At 41.5% G+C, this 21840-nt stretch overlaps 1 protein-coding gene across 1 annotated transcript in view; it reads left to right on the forward strand.

Moving 5' to 3' along the window:
- WIPF3 (WAS/WASL interacting protein family member 3) overlaps nucleotides 1–20180 on the forward strand; it is a 34496-nt gene extending 14316 nt beyond the window's left edge. The window contains exons 3-8 of the mRNA XM_054273831.1: nucleotides 13492–13624; nucleotides 14235–14363; nucleotides 15845–16585; nucleotides 18199–18345; nucleotides 19068–19169; nucleotides 20094–20180. Coding sequence (XP_054129806.1) covers nucleotides 13492–13624; nucleotides 14235–14363; nucleotides 15845–16585; nucleotides 18199–18345; nucleotides 19068–19169; nucleotides 20094–20134 — 1293 coding nt within the window. The 3' untranslated portion in view covers nucleotides 20135–20180. The remainder of the gene's footprint in view (nucleotides 1–13491; nucleotides 13625–14234; nucleotides 14364–15844; nucleotides 16586–18198; nucleotides 18346–19067; nucleotides 19170–20093) is intronic.
- The last annotated feature ends 1660 nt before the right edge of the window (nucleotides 20181–21840 follow it).

Raw genomic sequence — 21840 nt, forward strand, 5'->3', positions numbered from 1 at the left:
GTGTTCAGCTGTACATTTTGCCCTTTCTAGCACACAGTGTCTTCCTGGGGATACAGCACAATATTCTTTTGTACATGTGCAGGAACAATTACAGCTTGTAGCAGATCATTACTGTGTGTGTCATGAAGTAGAACATGTGCCTTGCCAGCATGTTTGCAATAAGAGGAGGATGCTCTGGGTGAACTTTCAGGGTATTACATTTTCATACCTTCACAATCAATTACTTGTACCTATTGTAAAACCTGTTTAAGTAATTCCTTGAATTCTGTGATCCGTTGGTCATAACCTGTTTCTGCATTGAAATTCTTGGACTTTTTTTGAAAAAGGGAACCTGGCACGGTTTGTTCAAGTCATAAAATCTCCCCTGACTTTTTTTCATACATTTTTCCATCACTGCTGTGGTTATTTGCAGAGTATGTTAGACTGTGTAGCAAAACAGTACATGGTACTTAAAATGTATTTCAAGCGTACTTCAAGTTTATTTTTTTTTAAGAACTACATTTCTCTGTTGCATTCCTTGGCATCTCTGCCTGTTTTGTTCCCAGGAAGGTTGGTTGATTTTGTTTGGTGTTGTTCATAATGCTCTTATTTTATCTTTTTTTTCCAGAAGGAGGTTTCTTTGCAAGTTTCTTTCTGCTACTTTACAGGCTGAACAATTTTGTAAAACTCCCCATGAGTTGTGGAGATGAAGAGGAGGAGGATAAAGACAGCAAATCAAATAAGCAGTGTTTGATTCTTTTCAGCATTCAGCTTCAACTTGGGCACCAGGAGCAGTGTTTCCAATTAGCAATTCTTCTGGGCTGGTACACAACCTATACTTAGATGCTGAAATAAGTGGGCTGCATATTGTGAGCAGCTTAATGCTCACAACTGCAATTAAACTCAACAGAAGCTACAAATGTTCTTATCCTAATAAATTTAGATCAGTAAAGTATCTAGAGACATTTTTAGACTCCTCTAACATACACCAATTATTAAATGGCTTGAGAAAGCTAAAAGGACCCCTAAGGGTCATTATGAACAAGTTTAGGATTTTTGTTTCCACTTCTCTTTTCTGACAACTAAACCCACTCCTGTGGCAGGGTTTTGATACAAGAAGGTTTGTTTTCATATTGTAGTTGGATCATTCTGTTTCAAATGGATGGTCTCTGTATAAGACGTGCAGAATTTTGAGTCACCATCTTGGTGACATGATACATACTAGATGTGTTTCTAGTTATTGTCTGATATTGAAGCTTTGCTTTTAATAAGTCTTGATACTAAAAAGAGTATATGAATCAACACAAATAATTAATAAAATAGCGTGATAGGACATTGTTTTTTCTGCAACAGCAAAATTACTTTTCCCTGTCAAAACTGAATGAGAGACAGGATCAGGAATCTGCCTGGTGAGTTCAGCAGAAGCACAGAGTAGGAGGCTGCTCTACAGCTGGTGCCAAGTTACAGAGTAAAACCTTATAGTTGGGGAGTCTTCAGAAACTTGCTACAGACCCTGTTTTCTTTTACTGGTAAGCCCTTTTCTAGAAATTGGCATTTGTCTTTTACAGTTGCTGATCTGCCCAGCTGTTGTTACAGCTGCTAGATCTACAGCTGGGGATGGAAGAAGGAAAAATTTTTACAGGCGTATAGCTTTAAGGAAAACCTTCAAAGCAAATAAGTTATTGTTTGGCCAACAGCTGGAGAAGTTCCAAAGTAAACAGCACAGTGATTTTTATTATACTGGTATGATTAAATCAGAGTACAATTTGCATGTCAGCAATTAAAAGTTAGATTTTAATTTTACTATTGATATGCAGGTGAGCCACTAGTTTAATTTATGTGATTTATGTTAAAAGAAAAATGTCTGTGTGTAGTGGACACACAGGACCTGTAGTTTTTCATGATGCTATTGTAGGGGTACCACGGATTTGTCTTGCTTTTGTAGTTATGGATGAGCACCATACTTTCCTCTTGCTTTCACTATCAAGAGATTTTTAGCAGAAGTAGTCACCACATTGTGTTTTCTCTGTACATTTTCTTTGCTAATATTGTGAGCCTTGAACCCAAATAATTTTGCAGTCCTTACTTCATGGAAATTCTAATCACTGATGGCACATAACTTTTTTGTCCTGTTGACTCTTAAGGCAGAAAAAACTTCCTTCCTAGTGTTTTTTGGCCTTGTCCCTACTGTTTTCTAAGACTTTTGCACTTGCTGATATTCTGTAAGTACTTGCACTGAATTTTGTTCACAAAAGTTGTTACAAGACAATGCAGAGTGATTTGGAGATGGTATTCAAGACATGCTAAGAGCCACCTGTGTCCAACAGCCAAAAAAACTACTGGCTGTTAGACCAAACTTAGAAGGAAACAAATTGCTGGATTTCTCAGGAGGGAATGGTGGGATGTCTGCTGTAGCAGATGCAGGTGGCTGAGTCAAAATGCAAATACAGCTAATTAGATTAATTGACCATGTCTTCAAATGCCTACCTACTGGGGGTCTCAGAGATGAGAGGGGTGAGTAGGCAGAACAAAACTATGCCCTGATGTATTTTCTGGCACTGGCTTATAGAATTCGATTCTCTTTATGTTCCCTTTTCCTCTACACCTTAACAAAGCACACTTACACAGGAGGCATTTTCTAAAGCTCTTTTAGTTTATAGGCATGCCATGTAAGGTAGGTTGTTTTAGAAGTTTCTGTTGGTGGTCTTGGGGAAGAGGTTGGTAGTTGTGGGTTATTTTTAAAGCTTTCTGCTCACGAAAAATTTAATTTTATTCCCAATCTATTTCTTTTACCAGTTCTGCCTTTAAGCTTGGCATATGAGGCAACCAGGTTAGTTTTGGCTTGTCGTATTTTCTGGAGTATGTGTCACCACTGAGACGATTAAAATTTTTCTCTACCTAATTTCCCAAGAAAAGGATCAAGAGAGAATTTTGCTTTGATAAACCCTGTTCACTTATTACCTGCAGTGAAGGCTGCTTACTGCTGTGTGGCCTCTGTATATATGAATTTGTAATGTTAAGATCAGTCATCACCTATTAAAATGTTAATATTGGAGGAAGTGTGGTTGTGTAGCAGCCCTGCTGGGTTATGCCTTACTCAGAGATGTTTGTTTAATGATTCATGTGTTTGTGGAGTTTAAGAAAATACTTCTGTTCTCTTTAGAATTGTTATGAATAAAGTCTTAGCATAGAAATTAACCCCCAAAATCACAATGGATCAGATGATTAAAGCTCATAAAGTAGCACCAGGTGTTTATTTGCTGCCTTGTTGCACACTAGAAACAAGGATAGCAGAAGGAGAAAGTAAAATGCTTACTTTGGTGATAGAAATGTGAACCTTGAAACAATGGTGAATGCTAGAATAGCATGTGGATTAAGCATAATAATTACCTCATCCTTATTAAGTTAAGAATTTTAAAAAATTAAAAACAGAATGACTGTTGTAGATAAACCTGTCAGTGTTTACCAAGTTTTTTATTCTCTTCTTATTTTCTGCTCTGTAATAGAAAACTCAGAAAAGCAATTCCTCATGATATAATGTTATGATAAAATCCTGATTTACACAGAAGGATTTCCGAGGTTGAGAAAAATATCGCCTGATAGTTTTCCTTGGGGGGGGATGTTTTTTTCCCCTCCTTCAATGCAGTTGTTAGATTGAAAACCTTCCTGAGCTGTTTCCTTCAGCTTCACAAGAATTTCAGAGAGCTAGTGTTCATGTGTGGGAGTTGGTTTTGCTCCTCTGACATTTAGCACTACTGTTCTTTGGAAAGAGAACAAACAGCATATGTAAAACATCTTGGCTGAAGATAATGATGATTTATGGTATTTTGATTTGATCTTACCAAATATAGTATGAGTGAATGTGCACATATGAGCACTAATATGCATAAATTTTTGGTCATGCTTGCTAATTATTTATTGTAAAAATTAAAGTAATGTCTCAAGTTTCTATTCAGACCCCTAGACATGCAAGTGTAGTACTGAAAGAACAGCATTGTGCATGGTGCCAATAGCAAAATAGTTAGGAATGTGTTTATTAACATTTTATCTGAGGTGTAAGATCATATTTAGTACTTTGTCATGGAGCCTAGGGAGATACTAAAGCACAATATTTATTGCTGATAGGTGAAACACACCAGAGTGAGGGAAAGTGCAGGCTTGGTAATCTTGTTGCTGACTGACTGATCATACAGACTGTGCTGAGGGCTGGACAAAGCACAGCTGAAATTTTTGAGTGCTTTGTTCCAGATGAAATAAAGCATACTGATTTACAGTGTTTTAATAATATATCATATCTCACACCGTCTGCTTCCATAAAGAAGTGAGAGTCAATCATGTAGGAAAAAAAAAAGCTGTATCTTTGTGTGGTTTGACTTAATTTTCAGCTGTTGGAAAATTGAGATTGCATAGCTGTGGTGTCTCAAAGTGTTGCTGCTGTAGCTTTCTGTATTTCTGGTCAAGAAATACAGAAAGAGTAAGTAGGAGCTGTGAAATGTGGGAAAGATGAAAAGAAAACATAAATACTAGACTGTCATTGCTCTGTTTCATCTGGACAGGTACAGGGCATGGATTGCATGTAGTTCCTAGCTGCTAATCTTCTTGAATGCTTCACTTAAGAACTCTTATGTCACTATTTTAAATATATTTAGAGAATGTTCTGCAGGTTTCTTCATAATGTCATATGTCTGAGTGGAATGGAATGCATTTGAAGAGCATTCTTTCTCTTCGTTTTTCATCTGTATAATATACAAGTATGGAAATTGCAGAGTGGATTTACCAGCTGTAAATGATTGAGCCCAGGTACCAGAAGCAGCCTAGCTGCAGTCAACTAACAGGTTAATTTACCATTCTAACCACAAAGTAATAATGCCCTTAATACCCCATCTCTAGTGTATGCAGTGGCTACATATTAAATTCCATCTGTCAATTAATATTATACTTTTAGCCTTTTAATTAAAAGAGAGCTCAAAATTATAGCAGTGCTTGAGTAGGACTTCTCTGAATGGCTGGAAGGTGAGAGTGTGAGAAATGCCAATTTCTCGTTGTTTTCTCTTGGGTTAACCCTAATTTTGTGTGGATGCTAAAAGGATTTTTAGAATGATCAGTAGCTTCTGCACAGGTAACTGGGTATGAGAAATAGCCTAGTGTTCTTAGAGATTAAATTGTGATGTGTACAGGTTGTTACCCACTGAAGGTTTTATGCCACTACTCATGGTATCCCTTGTCATTCTGGGGAGTCTGCAGTGGTAGGCAGAGAGAATAAACAGTGCTGGTGTGACCAGCTCCCATGGCAGTGTTTTCAGCTGTGTGCTGTTTGACATTTTCATTGCAATGCCAGGCCCTCAGATTTCCTTGGTTATGTAAGAGTTTTCCCTTTCTTTTCATTGATGCAGAGGCTGTCATGGGACTTTGAATCACAAAATTTTAGAAATCAATAAATGAAGTCCAAAATTAGCTTTTGAAGCCAGTCTCAGGGTATTTTTGGTATTTGACTTGTGATCTTTCTGGACTGCTGGGAAACACTTTTAGAGTAGTTTAAATTTTATACTGCCTTCATTTTGGTGGCTTCTGTTACTGCATGTTTTCTTTTAGTACAAGAATAGTCAGAATTTACATTTAAAATGTGGGTGTCAGAAAGTTAAATACCTACAGAAAAGCTCAGCAGGTACAAATGATCCTACTTATTCTGTTACATTTTTTGTATTCAGGTACAGAAATCTAGCAACCCACACTGGAAAACCTTAAGTGCACCCTAGTGAATAACCCCCCTGCTCCATTTGAGGCAGGAGCAATTGAACCCTTTAGTATACAAGATTTTATATTATCTGATACAGTGGTGCTAGCATAAGGGACAGAGAGTTTCTTGGGTGCAGTGGCATTGATTCCTGGTGGTATTTGAAATGAGCACTGGGAACATAGATTTATAAGAAAGTTGCTCCTGCTATGCTGGTTTTGTGTTTGTTCCCTGCCATTGTGTGTGATGGTTGCTTTGAGCAGGTGCAGGGCAGGCAGCAGGCTCTGCTAACACTGAAAGGCCTCACTGCTTGGGACTAAAGCCAGGACTAGGCGGTGGCTGTAGTGCCAGGAAGAGATCTGTAACAACTTTTGCACTGCTTCCCTGGCTGGGAGCTGAGAAACAAGGTCGGGGTAGACTCAGCCTATCTAAGTACACATATTGCTCGATGACCTTTTCAACCTGAAGGCTCAGACTGCAGAACTTTGTGCCGTGGAGACTGAGATCATGGGTAATCAGTACTGAGCTGGGTGTAGGTGGAATTGTCAAATGCTGGTCCTGTCATTCTGTTGAAACAATGATTTCATAAGCTGCCAGGAAGCAATTTGGCAGGTTCCCTCAAGTGGGTTCCCCTCAGAAAAGTTGGCTGGAGAGTGACCCCTCGCATGGGAAGCATTTGAAGCTCAGCTTGCTGGAAGGCTGAGAGTGCCATATTTGCCCAGGCAGACCACATGCCAAGAATTAATTAGTTTTGTCCTGTGCCACACAGCAGAAACACAGAAATGGCTCTGATCTTGCAAATGACTGTGCAGGTAGAGTCTTGCACTGTGGTGAGGTCTCCCATATTTAAAAAGCTTTAAATTAGAGGTCAGCACTCTCTTGTGAACAGAACCAAAACTGTCAGGTACCAGATCTCCCAAGCTTGTTTAGAAAAAAGCAGTTTAAAATACTTAAAATAAGAGAAGACATCTACTTTGTTGTTGAGACATGTTAGATTTTTCCTTAAACTGGAAGGGGGGATTATTTTGATTATTTTATTTTGTATTTGACAGTGCATGAGTGAGACCACACCTGCTGCATGTGTAATGAAAATACAAGAAGGATGACTGTGTTTTTCTCTATGGTATTCCTGTTTGTGTGATGTGCTGGAAACTGAGTTTATTATTTTAATAGGCTCCTTCTTTTTGTTGCTACTGCTTTTCTTGGCACATTCCCGGTGAAGACTTTAGCTGCTGGTTTGAGAGTTCTTTGTAAAAGCAATGCTCTTGCCTGCTGGGCAAACTGTTTCTGCTGCAAATGTAAAATCATTACTTCCTGGAATAATTCAAAACTAGTAATAGTGGATTGATCTTGGAATCAAGTTCCAAATTCCTCTGGGGTTTCAGATTTCATGCTGAGCTACAATTGGATAGATGACTTTTATAATCCTGTGCAATGTCAAGGAAGACATGCTGGTCAGCTTACACTGAGATTTCTGGTCAACTTTCCATGTTTTACTTTGTTCCAAAAGAACCTCATTCTTTTAGTAAAAAGTTATGACGTTGTACTTTGTTAGACTGTTCTGGCATCTTACTGGCAATATTACTTTTTTCTGTCAGTTCTGCTTTTGGAAAGGATGCAGTCTTTGAGGAGCTGAATTCATTTAAATACCTTAGTCCTGATGGTTACAGAACTCTCCTTATGGAACTCTTGTGGTCAGCAGCTGTGGTTAAGTGGAAGGAAGCTACAGAGTAGGTTGCTTGCAAGCAGGTCTCCCCTGTTCTTGGTCCACTCTTTTTTATCATCAGTGGTCCCAGAAGGGTGTTTTAACACACTCATGCCCTTTGAGGCCCCTTACTCAAGGGCTCTGCCCTTCCAGACTGCTGTGAGCACCAATCCAGTGCCTGGCCTTCCTTCAAAGGAGTAGGAGATTTATGGCTGGATGGGGACCCAGTCATCATCTCTCCCTTCATTCTCCCCTGCTTGGAAAGTCTTGTGGTACCATATGGGTAGTAAGAACATTCATCATCCTTCCTCAGATGATTTACCAACCACAAACAAGCTGTGTTTTTCTCTCCTATTTCAGCTGTCTCTGACATGACGCACATACTGCATTAGGCAGCCAGCTTCACCTTTTTTGTCCTCTTTCCTGAAAAAATCTGTATTTGTTTACAGCAGAATTTTGGTTATTGTTAATATTGAAATAATATTTGGGGAATTTTGTTATATTTCCAGTGGTTTCTGCTCTTTCTTGAAGTTTTAGACATACCTTATTTAAGGTTTAGATGTTTTAGTTGTTTTTCATTATTGACAGACATTTTCTTTGACCAGAGCTGGCACTATCACATTACTGACTACACTGCCTCCACAGCTCTTGCTTGTTTTGCCCTACCTGCTGTTTTAGATGCTGGCTTTAATTGTCCACTGTCATGTTTGTAGGCTTTTTCTCTTGTATTTTTTAGTTTGTGTCTCTGAATCATGACAGATTGGATGCCAGAGAAGGCCAGGACTGGCTCAGGAACAATTTTTTTTCCCCCCCATAAATCCCATAAATATTTGTCTCTGTGATCAAATATCCTTCATCCTAGAGCTTTCTGCTTAGCCTTTATCTTGCTGCACTATCTTTTCCTTCCTTAAAAGCCAAACCTCAGGAGTTTCTTGCTGCAGTGGTGAAAATCACTTGCCTCAGCCTGGATCTGTGCAGGTTTGGCTGAGCATGGCAGAGAAAAATAAGAAAGCAAGGGGTGTCCTCAGTCTCTTTTTCCACTAAAATATATGCTGCTTGTGCCTTCTGCCAGTACCTGTGCTTGATCTCTGCATTGAGTCTGGGAGATTTTTTCTACAGGAGGAAAAACTGGTAATGGGAGAGAAGAAGGTTAATTGCCACCAGAATCATAGAAATAATTTATATTGTCAGCAAAAGGGAGAGCTTTCCTTCTGCCCATAATAAAATCCCGATGGCAAATGTATTGATTGGTCTTTAATGTTATTAATATATGTCTCACAAAATAATTAGGGAAAAGCTAAATATGTTTTGACTTTTTTTGTTTTAATTTTTTTATCTATTTCAGATAAATAAATAATCTTATACACAGATGTCTTCCCAGTGTTTCCTGTAAAATATGACCAGGAGAAGGAATCTACTATGATGATACAATTCATTGCACATTAGAAGTGTAAATACTTGGTACTATTAAGTTCTCTGAGTAAAAGTATGTAGTGCCTTCGGATGGAATAATGCTTTATTTTATCTTACTTATGGCTCCTATCTAATTTAGAACTGCATCATTTTAGTACTGGATCATCTTTTCACATCACCTGACGAGTTTACTCTGAAAAAAAGGCCCATGACTGCCTGGCTGTTGTGTTGTCGAGAAGGCTAGAGGTACATTTTTCCTGTCCTGTTTATGTAGATCTGTATTACCTGAAGTACTTTACAAATGCATTCAAGAGCATATTTAAAATCAGAGAAAATACAAGCCATTTATGGGACAGTATGTATGAACTGTGACTGAACTAACTGTCCAGAGTCCAGAGGATTTCCTCTTTTCTGTGTGCAGGGGTACTCTTTAAAATCTGAAGATTATAATTAGTATTAATATAAACTTTTCCAAATGGCTGGTGTCTTCTGCATTTACATCAGTTTAGTATCTGAGCACGTTTGTCTCTTAAATATTTTAAGTATCGTAGGAGCCCAGAGGGTAGGTCGATGCTCCCATCTGTCTTGCAGGATGTAAAATGACATTCTGAAGGTGATGCAAATATCACAGCAGAGTGTACCCAGAAATGGAGCTCATTGCCATGGATTTCAGTCAGTTTTCCCTAGAAAAAGTCTCTCAGTTCTTAATTTGTCTGATACAACTCAATTTAGGGTATTAAGATTGTGATTATTCAGGGTCAAATCTGGAGTGGTCCATGTATAGAAAGTGTAAAAATAGACTTGTTCTTCTAAACTAAGCAATCCACTTTCACAGAACTCCTAACTGGAAGAAGCTGTTACAAACCCTGGCTGTGCCACTCCATCACAGGGTACTGCACATCGCCAAGTAGCTCTGCACAGGACCTGGTGACTTGTGCTTCACAAAAACCACTTCTGCCAGAGAGGATCCAGCCTTGATCTGAAGTATTACCGAGATTGATAATGCACTGCTCTCTGTGGCTTGTCTGTTTGCATCTCGCATTAATTCACCAAGTGCCTGTCTCTGCTGCTGAGTCCTCCCCACCACTCCCAGTACAGGTTGCCGTGTGCAGGCAGACCACCCCTCAGACTTCAGGGCTGACAGTCAAAACAGAGTTGCTGAAATCTGAGCTGTTCCCTCCAGTGTCTTGAGCACTTCTTTGGCTCTTTCTTTTGCACCTCTAGGTTTCCACAATGTAATTTTAAAAATCTGGAGACCAGAACTGAGCTTGTGATTCCATTTTTGTTCACACTGTTTTCTGTCAAAGGATGAGAAATACTGGAGGAGTGTACTATCCTTCCTTGCCATTCTTGCTAATTCAGGCTTGCTGCTGGAGCCCCCTTCCAGGTCCAGGTTTGTGGGACTTGGAATGCAGGCTTTAGTTTCAGAGATATGACCATTATTTGTAATATAGTCACTTTCAGTTTTACATTTGACATTTTTACATTGTGCATTTTCTTTCTCCTTCCCCCCCTCCAAGTAGCAGTGGGGAAACATGTTTTGGTTTGTTGTTCTTTTCAAGCAACCTCAAGCTGCACTGATTTAGATCTCTCTCTATATTCATGCTGTCCTCATTCATGGTTCCACTAGTCTAAGTTACCAGCTTCAAATTCTGAAATGTTTATTTCCAACATTGATGATTTACAGTCTGAAACATCACTCTAAAAATATGATTTGATGGTATTTTCCTATTTACAAGTATTTTGAAGACCTGACAGACAGCCTAAACATTAGTCCTATACTTTACTGCATATCATACCTGAGTGTGTAATTTAGGACACTGAAGACAAAACATGGTGGAGTTGGGTGAGATGAAAAGGAAGTAATTCTTATGTTCAGGCTATTTACATGTGTGGTTTGTTCCATTCTGTTTCTAAGTATGTACTGAACGTGACGTTCATTGTGTCTGAAATAGTAGCAGAATAACCTAGTGGTTGCTAAGGTAATGAGAACCCACCGTTCCCTTACCAATTCCTGTAAATAAAGTATGGAATTTAATTTCACTCTGTGTTACCTGAGGCAGCTCTGGCATCTGATAAAACAAATGATCTTCACATTCTTCTCCACTTCCCTTCTGATTTTCATTGAAATACTGAGATGTTTTTATTTTTGTAAATAAGTGAGGCTGCCCTACAGATGGTGGGGTAGAAAGTAGCCTAAGAATTACATCTTTTGTCTTGCAGCTGTTTTCCCTCTGTGACTTAAAATGTATTTGTCTTCCTGCTGAAACACTTCTATTGCATGTGATCAGGGCTGAAGATTTGACAGCCATGAGAGTTCCTCTTCGTTTTTCTCTTGATGCAGAACTTACATGTTTGTTATCTGTGCTTGTGCTATGGATTGCAAGCACAGCATGAGTGTGAATCCAAGATTTATTTCTTCATTAAACAAAGGAAGGTTGTCTCAAAAAACATTACGGTAAATCCAGAAATTTGCAAATGCTGGACACCAGTAGATGGTGAGATACTTACCTGGTGAAACGATGCTTGGCAAGGATTATCACTGGCCTTGGGAGTGCGGGCAGCAAACAAAACATCCAGAGGAGCTCTGACTGCTGTGAAACCAGGCACACTACACCCCAGACCATCTTGACTTTGTAATGGAAAAAGAGAATCCGTATCAAGCTCCTCGGCAGCTAATCAATCATCCGAGTCCACCAGGCTGGGAACGGAAGATTGAATCTCTTATGTACATGAAGAGGAAGAAGAAACAGCTGGGGCATGGGATGGAGTTATGCTTGGAGTGGGGGAATCTGCTGTAAGAGAGAGGCAGCTTGTTATGCTGCATTATGGGATGGCAGAACAATAGTCCTGCTTTTTTATGCCACAAATTTTTGTCTTGCTTGTGTTACATTGATATCAAGTTACGGGTTACTTGCCACAAGTCACCACAAGTTGGTTATTTTAACCTAATAGCTGTCTGGGTATCAAGACTTTGTATTCTAATAGCCTGCCTGCCCAGAAAAGTAGATCTGGGAGGTGAAGTGGACAGCTGGCATAATATATGGACACTTGAACCTGGAAATGAAAGACAGCTGCTAGGTCTAATTTTAAACATAGCTCTTGATCAGATCCCTCTAGATCTGCTTGTCCTGCCACAGCAAAGTCATTAGTGGGAGTAGAGACACAAGAAGTTGAAGATACTGGTAAAGAGCTTTTGTGAGGAAGGGAATCACCCTTGTTCCAGTTATGGTATTTCCATTTTTCACAGTAAGTACTGTCAGCTTCCAGAGAAGGGGAGTGGAAATGGTTTGTGGCTGGTACACGGTCCAACACCGCTGGCACGGGCAGCTCTGCTGGGGCCTCGTAATGGACAGTGGGACTCCCTGTTCTGCAAGTACGAGGGCAGGCAGCGCTATTTCAAACGAGGAAAATGTAACAGAGTGGGGGTTTTCCTAACATTTTAAAATAGCACGTGGTTACATATCAGCAGGTTGTAATTCCGAGTTTTTACATCAGGGCTCGGGAACGCGGCGGCGTTAGCGGCGGTCTGGAGCTCCATCTAGCGGGGCGGAGCAAATCCCGCTGGCTGGGTTTGGGTTTTTTTAGCAAGTACAAAAATAACCACGAATAATATCGTACTGATAGGATTCTTCACTTGGGATTAACGAGTTAGACACATTATTAATTCAGCAGCTGGTTAAGTGTTTTCAAGTTTCTGTTTTGCTTTCAGGATGCCATTATCAAGCTGTGTTGGCTTTGGGGGTTTTTTCAAGTGTGACGGTATTGTTCAGCTTTATTACAACTATGGTGCTAAAATTAAGGGCTATGGAAACATTTCTGGTACTCGTTCTCTTTAGGGAGTTGTCTAATCTCTGGGAATTTTGGAAGCAAGCAGAACATTGCTCCTCTGATGTGAAGATTCTCCTCTATTAGACTGCTCTGTTAATCATAATAGGTTTAGGAATAACAGCTTTGTTATCTGCTTTTAAAAAGTGAAGCATCCAATTTTTTTTAATATATGCCTTTTTACTATATATAACGATAAACTTGAAGAAGTAAGAATAAAGAATAAATTTTGTTTGTTTTATTAAAGAACTTTAAGCTACAACTTGACTTTACACTTACCAAGCTTGGTTAGGATAGAAACGTTACAAAAACATAATTGTATTATTCTAAAGGCATTCTGCTTAAACTGGTGTTAATCTCCAGTACAGAGAGTCTAAATAATTAATAATCACATTCAAATACAAGTGCAGCATGCATTTATCTTTTTTTCCTAAGAAAAGTGGATAAACGAGGTATTTATTATATTTTGACATATAAAAATTTTGATGTAAAGCATTGTAAATAGCGTGATAAGAGCTGTCAGAGGCAGTTGGAGCTGGAGTTGTGGGACAGAGGCCATAAATGGCCAAATGAGGTCACATTTCATTTAAGCATGCTTCCTAATTTGCTTTCAACAGTATTAGCCTAACTAGTATTAGTTTTGTGTCATATTTAAACTTGCAGCTTTCCTGCCTCCTGCACAACAGAATGTTGCTCCTGTTGATTCAACTCAAAGGCTTGGGAGTGACAGCTGCCAGGGAGGGCTTATTTCAACTCTTCTATCCCATGTGTATCCTTTCTAAACACGCATTTTTTGTCTGTACCTCCCATCTAAACCTCTTCTTGTCAACAGGCAAGCTCAGAGATACCAAAATTGCGAAAGGACGAGCAGAAAGCACGGAACGCGCTCTTGGCCGATATCCAGCAGGGAACTCGCCTAAGGAAAGTGACCCAAATCAACGACCGCAGTGCGCCACAGATCGAAAGTGAGCATGGGCTCCTCTGCAAGGCCCTGGGGGAGCTTTGCTGAGCCTCAGGTGTGGGTGGAGGTCAGGTGGACAGTTTCAAATGGAAGGGCAGGTTTGAAGGTCAGCAAAGGTCTGCATCATCCTATGGCTTTAGGATGCAGAGAGGGGACATATCTAAACCTGCATCCTGCTCTGAGATCAATGACTTTTAAGTCTCCAACTGATTACCACCTTAACAGGCATTCCTTGTTCCAAAATAAATAATGAATTATTAAATCCTTAAGAGCATTTCAATAAGGTAATTAGATGGGAATTGTTGGCTCTAGCAGAAGAATTGTTCTTTATTAGATTAAAAGAACAAAAAAAAAAACCACTGAAAAATTCTGGAAATGTAAATTCAGTATTAGGCCTAACACAGCTACTTCTTGGTGTCATGATTTGCATGAGGTTGAAGAGCACCAGAGGGTGCTGTGCTCCAAGGTACAGGTCAGAGAGGGACAGCAGTTCCTGAATAACAGCACAGGGAAAAGTTTAGCCTTGGCTTCTATTGCCACCAGGCCATAGCAGTCTCAGGACAAGGATGAAATGATTTTCTGATATACCCTGCATTTTTCGTTCTTTTTAATAGAACCCAAAGGAGCTAACAGAGATGGAGGTAACCCAGCTGTTAATAAAGGTGGCTCTCAGCAGCCTCTGGGAGGTTTATTTGCTGGTGGCTTTCCTGTTCTCAGACCAGCAGGCCAGAGGGACATGACAGGTAAGGGCTTCATTTGTATGAAAGAGCTGGGTGGGCAGAAATTTGGGATGAAAAGTAATTTGGGATTAGCTTTACAGATTGATTTTTATTGGGGTTTTCTTCTGAATGCTTAGTTCATCCTGTGACCAGGGAGGGCTCAACTAATAATGTGATTGAAGCCACCTTTCTAGGTCTCAGGTGCCTTATTTCTTAAAACATAAATAAAAAGCTATCTCCACACTTGGTAAGACAGAGATTAAAAAGATCTCTGTAGCTGGGGTTTTTACATTATTTTAATGAAAGCTTTTAATTGTGACTTGAATACAGTATTGAAATCTGAGCTTATCAATTTCAGAACAAATGGCAAAGTCACATTCCTTCCCTCCACTAGTGTATATTTCTATGGTATTACAGTCCTGTGTATGACTTTAAAGCTTCACATTTAAGATTTTTGCCCTCTGGATTTTACAGAGTATAGCTTTGATCCAACAAGTTAATTTACTGATCCGAAAAATAAAGGTATTGTTGCTTCACAGTGACAGGAGGAAGGCACATGGGGAGCCCCACTGCTTCTTTCACCTCAAGAAGTGCCAGTATCAATGAGAAATTACTTTTATAGTCACAGTAATGACCTCTGGCACTGCTGAGCAGCTGGTGCCGGCTCAGGAAGCACAGAGCAAAGTAGATTTTTGTAGAGAAAGACAGAACTTGGCTCTTCCTGAAGGTTTTTTGCTCCCAAAAGGCAAGCCAAAGACACACAGCATTGTGTGTGGTGGGGCTTTTGACATAGCTTCAGTGGCAGTAACTACTTTGAGTTGTTCTTAAAACTATGGCCATGCCTATCAGACTATGTGAGTGTTGAATGAGATGTCTTTTTTGACATCTTGCTTTGTGGTAAATCCTTGACATTTACTCGGGAAAAGACATTTTGTAAGTTCAAGAGTCTTCAGGCATTTGCTGTTAAAAAGGAAATACCTGAACCTGTGCCTTCCGGAAAGCCTTTGAGGCATTGCTTTTAAAAACTTGGCTTTTATCCGTGGAGCTGAGGTTTCTGTAGCATTTGTGTGAATTTTTTCATCCTAAGGAAGTACTTAACTTGAAGCATGCCAGTTGATGAGTGGCACACTGTTCGTGTACTTTCCACCGGGAGCCTCAATACCCAGCAGGCTGTACCAGGCAAGCCGAGGCTGGTGTGAAGGGCGCCAGGCTCTGCAGAAAAGTTCCTTCTCCTTAAACAGTTTAATTCTGCAGAAGCTGAGGAGCAGGGAGGGGAGCAAGGTCTCCCAGCAGGTCGTCATGTAACTAAGCAGAATCCCTGGTGCCCACTGGAATGCATCACCTCTTAAGCCCCATTACAGCGTGGGCAACCGGGGTGAATGAGTTTGATCCCTCCGGGTATCCACTGGGGAGGGGAAGATGAAGAGCTTGCCTTTATCGCTGTTCGGTGTGAGGAGTGGGAGCGCAATCCCAGTGTGTAACATGTGATACCTGGTTTCCAGCAGGGAAGCTCTCCGGAGGCCGAGCAGCATCCCCCAGACCCTCCGCACCGCCGAGCAGCGGCGCTGCCAAGGCGAGCAGCACCCCCTCGCAGCCGGCCGAGGTTCCAAGGGCAGCTGTCCCACCGGAGCCTCCCGGCACCTCCCGAGTCGCAGCGGGAGCGGGTCCCGGGCGGCCCAGCCTGCCCGCGCCCCCTCCGCCGCCCCCCGCTTCCAGCAAGCCTTCCCTCACCTTCCCTCCTCCTCCCCCTGTGCCCCCTCCGGCCGATCGCCCCGCCAAGGGGGTGAACCCCGGCGCTGCTCCCCCGGCCCCGCTCCCTCCCCCTCAGGCTGACAAACCCGCCAAGCCTCAAGCAGGCGCTCCGCACCCGCCGCCGCCTCCTCCTCCTCCTCCCCCGCTGCCCCCCACACCCCCCTGCGGGCTGCCGGCCAGGGCCGCCGAGGCCTCTGCGGCCGCCGCCGCTCCGGCCGAGGGAAGGGACTGTCCCCCTCCCGCGCCGCCGCCCCCGCCGCCTCCTCCGCCGCCACACGCGCACCCCCCGCCCGCGAACAGGCTCTCCTTTCCTCCCTCCCCGGCCTTCAGCGGTGCCGACGTGCCCCCTCCGCTGCCCCCCAAGTCTCCCCACCTGCTGTCACAGTTCCATAAGCCGAGCAACATCCAGTCGCTGCCGCTGCCACCCACCCCCGGCCCCCCTCAGCCCGCAGCCGTGGGGGAGATCAGGAAGAAGAGACCCGGCCGAGGCGCAGGTGAGAGAGGCACCTCCGAAGGAAGGAGGCTTTTCCCTCCCTTCGGCTAGCGGGGAAAATCACAGAATGATTTGGGTTGGAACAGGACCTTGAAGATTACTTTGTTCTTCAAGGCTGCCTTTCAACCCAAACCATTCTATTGCACTGGTGACTGGAGAGCAAGGAGCGGCGGGGATGAAGAGCACACATGGGAGGAATACCCGTAGGTTGCATGGCTCGTGATGAACACCCAAAACACTCGGCTTTTTGAGATGCCAGGCAGTTCTTAGCACTGGGCACACATGCCTTATCGTTTAAGCTGCCACTCTTGGAAGTGACATGCTGATCAGTGGAGACAAGTCTTAGGAGTGCTGGGCTGCTTCTTGCTGTTGTGTTGGCAATGGTGTGTCTCCAGCAGTGGTACCTGACAGGCTCAGGTGGGGGAGCAGACTACACACCACGGTGTGTGCCAGGTCAGCAGCTGCTCATGTGCCAGCCTGCCTAGGATACCAATCTGCAGCTGTACCCATGCAGGGGCAATATTGGCAACAGCTGGGAAACGCCAGAGAACATAATGAAACAGAGATGGGGCAGCTACCAGCCATAGGTGAGCAAAAGCAAATCAGGCTGCAGCCCTCTGCTCTTCCACAAAGGGAAGCAGCCAGTGCCTCCTGCAATCAAGGTAGTTGGGCCAAAGGTTTCTCCAACTACTTGGGAAGTGGAGTATTATCCAGTATTTCTTTGAGTAGATGATAGAGGGAAATTATGTTAGACTCCTGTAATGTAATGAAAATAATAAAAAAGATGATCGTGAGCCTAGATCTGTGTGGGTTTGAGAAATGGAGACAGCTACATAACAGGGAACATCTGAAAGAGAATGTTCTGTACCCTGTATTTTAGCAGCCAGATGTCAGGAGAAAGATTACAGGTTCCCTTTGAGAGCCAGGGGAAAGGCCATGTAAGTACAGCAGGTCAGGTGCCTTGTGGTGGTGCTTAATGCTGCTCAGAACTCTCTGATGAACTGTTGCTATGTTGAGATGCCCATTTCTCATGTTAGTTCAATTTGTGTTTTCATGAAATTACCCTGCCTGTACCTTGTTATGTAGGAGGATAAGCAGTTTTGAGAGGCTGCTAACTTGGAGGCCTTGGCCTCCCTTCCTGTCACACAACTCCTGCATTCTTCCAGATGTAGATTTTGATGGCCCTTGCAACTCCTCAGTGAAATGCACAAGACTAATGATAATTCCATTGCATTTCCTGCCAAAGCATCAGGAAATTTTCTTTTACACATACCACCTAGTGTGGTTGTTTTGTTGATTTCCTTTGCCTAAAGAGACTGCTTCTTCTTGTGAAAGTGGAAAGATAATCTTCCCTTCCAGACTGGGACAAAACCACACTTCAGAATGTCACAATTTTCCTTAGAACTGGAAATGGAAAGCCCCAGCCAATTCCAGTAGTGACTTGAATTTAATACCTAATGCTACAAATCTGTGGTTAGGCTTGGCAAACAACAGCTATGGGTATGTTTTCCCCAAATACTGCATTCTTTCTACACCCCCTCCACTTTTTTGTAGTTTACTGTTGGGTTAAGTCATGATGATGCTTATGTGCTGGTCTCCTCGTTTTTTTCAAAGGAACTGGTGCTGGGAAGCTGGTCACACCTCCACAGCCACCTGCAAGATCCCCAACAACTGAACTTACAAGCAAGTCTGGAGTCTCAGCCTGGGCTACAGCTCATGACCCCTACACACCACTTAAAAATGGAAATATGCACATCATTGGTAATATCATTAAATTAAATCTCTTGGCCTTAGTTAATAATTTTAGTACAAAAGCCTGTGTGTGTCTCAGACCTCAAAAACTCACTCAAGACTTTGTCCTAGCAATAACAGGGTAGTATAATAGAAACATTTTTGTACAAGCTTATACAATTATAGAAAATTAAGGCTTTTTCAAAGATTTGAATTCAGTCAATAGAAAAGAAAGCACACACTACCTGCAAAGTTACTTAAAAATATGAAGAGTTCCCATAGTGTGCTTATATTACCATTCCTCAAACCAGATCATGGACATTTAGAGGTTTCACTCCTATAGGGCAAAGACCAGTAAGAATTATTTTTGTGGTCTGATGAATTGGCCATTCATTCCTGTTTACAGCTACATGTCTTAAACTACCAATGAATGCCTCTATTACCATAATACCATAATCAATGCAGAAAACTGGAACAGCAGACTTAACTTCAGTTTTAATAGCAGGCAGTGATTGCAATTAAGGCAAAGAGCTTGGATGGCTCACAGAAGTACTCATCAAGATGTTTTCTATAGAATGAGCCACTATCAGTTTCAGGAAGAAATAAGCCAACATTTTTAATAAAAATTACTTGTGGCAACATTGTTGGGTTTTGGGGGTTTCGGGAGGTTTTTTGGGTATTTTTGTTTGGTTGTTGTTGTTTTAAGTTTTTCTCCAGCATGAGCTAATGTTTATTTCTCTGAAACTTCCCAGATGACTTTGAATCAAAATTTACTTTCCATTCTGTGGAAGATTTTCCCCCACCTGATGAATTCAAACCATTTCAGAAAACATATCCCAGCAAGATACCCAGAGGTAAGTGTGTAAACATGGAAAGATCTGATCATTATCAAGAGGTTTAAAAATGGGGATGCAAAATAAAGAACTGAACCAGCATTAGCATAACTGGACTGCTGGCACTGGCACAGAGAGGAATGGGATTTGTCACAGTGGCAACAGGGACTAAAGATACAATGAAAAGCACTTAGTTACTTTAGAGTCTAAGGTAAAAACAAATGATATGGCTGGACATGTAGCCTGTGTTTTCAGATAGGTAAATTTGCAAAACTTGTGATGTTAAAAACAGTCATGTTGGAAAAACAGATTTGGGCAGCTACTGAGTTTGATTTTTTTTTTTTGTTCGCTAACTTGTGAAATCACTGAGAAAGATTACTTGATCCATGTCTTCCATTATGTATTGTGACTTGAATCCTATGCATGGTGTTTTACACACCTGAATAACAAAGAGACTTAGTACCTGAACTTTGTCAGGAAGTGATAAATGGCTGAACCTTGCTTTATTTTTTTCCTCCTTTCTTAACTTAGCAACTTAGAATCAGGTCACTGTTGTAAGAACAGTTCAGCTATCCAGTTTTGAAAATGGGTAGTTTAAAGTGCCAGAAGATCTCATGCCCATATTCTGCTTTTTTATAAAACCCAGTTTTCTGTATTATTAGATTTCCAACTTTTTATTAACCTTTTTTTTTTTTTTTTTTTTTTTTTGTTTCCATGCTAAGGTACTTAGCATGACTTTTCAAAGCAGCCTCAGTCAGGCTAAATGCTAAATTGTCTGCTGTATATTCTGACTTTTTACTGAAGGGCTGCAGAGCACAAGCAATATGTGTGTGTATGTATGTAAACATATATATGTATATACCAGGGGTAGCAGATAAATGCACCATCCCTGCTATATAACTGCATCCAAAATCCCTGTTTAAAATCTGTCCTATCTATTTACAGATCCCTCTAAGAATCCTCCATTAAGAACACACGTGAGATGAGAAGAGTCTGCTGATGTTCTCTGGACTAGTATTAAAAAAGAAGATCAAGATAATCTTATAAATTAAGACAGAAGGGGTCCCTGTTGCAGTGATAGATTGTACTTGTGACTCAAGTACTGCAATATTAACATTTCTATAAACTGTAAAACAATATGAACTATACCTTTTGAACTGGCCTACATACTACAGGAATGTTAGTACAGGCTTTTAAATTACTGTATATAGGTGAACATTTTTTAAGCAAAGCCTCATAAAATTTAAATTCTTTGTAGTGTTGAAACAATTCTCATTATTACTGTGCTGACAATGTTACCTCAGAATGTTTTGTGCTATGTGCCTGTAGTTCTTTTTTCCCCTTCCATCATAATTTTTGGAAATTCTCCAGTTATTTAGACATTTTTTTCAATGAAGTGTTAAACTAATATGCTATCTTTAGTCTGTTTTTATGTTTCTTCACTTCTTCCATTCTGCCTGGACTCAGATTGCAGCAGGATGTCATTTTCATGAAGGGATGGGCCCACAACCCTTTTCTCATGAAGCTTGAAGAGGAGATGCCAAGGAGCTGTGGCTGCTAATGAGCCTACCTCCTAATGATTACATATCCTTATAGGATAGTGCCTGAAGAAGCCCAGCTGGGTAGAGTGGTTGTGGACTTGACAAAGATGACAGAACCTTTCCAAAGCAGAGCAAAAGGAAGTTGCTCTGTTGTAAGCAAGAAGAAGAAATGGTGTGTGTGAATACATGTGCCATGATGAGCATATGTAAGGGCACATGTCCTGTCTTTTCCTGCTGGTAAAGTGGGGATTCACCTTTTCTGTGATAGATTGCCTTTACCCAGCAATTCCAAAGCCTTTGGATGAGGGGTCCAAAACCTACATTTTAGAGCTACTACTGTTCACTAGCAGTGAAGGTTCATTGTCCAAAACACACCACGTGGAACACTCAGCCCCCAAAGTGGTTCTTGTCTCAAATAGAGTTGGTTGGAAAAAGTAACAGCCTAGCAGCAGACAAGACTTGAACTACTGCTTTTAATATTCAGACCTTGGGTAAGGTATTTGGATGTTCAAATCTGGTCCTAAGATGTCTATTTCTAGCATTTATTTCCCTTATTCTTGTGCCTTGGGAGGAGTGGTGCCAGGGAGGTGTCAGGGAAATGATTCTTCCCCTCTGCTCAGCACTAGTGAGGCCACACCTGGTGTGTGGCCACATGTGCTGTGTCCAAATTCTGGGCTCCCCAGTGCAAAGAAGACATGGCCATGCTGAAGAGAGAGTCCTACAAAGGTGATGAAGGGGCTGGAGCATCTCTCCTATGAGGAAAGGCTGAGAGAGCTGGGACTGATCAGCCTAGAAAAGAGAAGGCTCAGAGAGGATATCTCCAATGAATATAAATATTTGAAGGGAGGTATAAAGAGGGAGCCAGACTCTTTTCAATGACGTCCAGTGACAGAACCAGAGGAAATGGGCAGCTGCAACACAGGAGGTGCAGAACATCAGACAGCATTTTTTGACTGTGCAAGTGACTAAGCTTTGGTACAGGTTGCCCACAGACCTTGTAGAATCTCACTCCTTAAAGATAATCAAAAGCCATCTGGACTTTGTCCTCTGCAACTCGCAGTAGGTGACTGTTTGGCATGGGGTGTTGGACCAGATGACCTGTAGCCATCCCTTTCAATCCCAATCACCCTCTGATTCCCCTTTTTACAGCT

Source organism: Melozone crissalis, unplaced genomic scaffold, assembly GCF_028551555.1.
Source record: "Melozone crissalis strain CALT ecotype California unplaced genomic scaffold, PUWL_Pcris_2 ptg000016l_1, whole genome shotgun sequence".
NCBI lineage: Eukaryota > Metazoa > Chordata > Aves > Passeriformes > Passerellidae > Melozone > Melozone crissalis.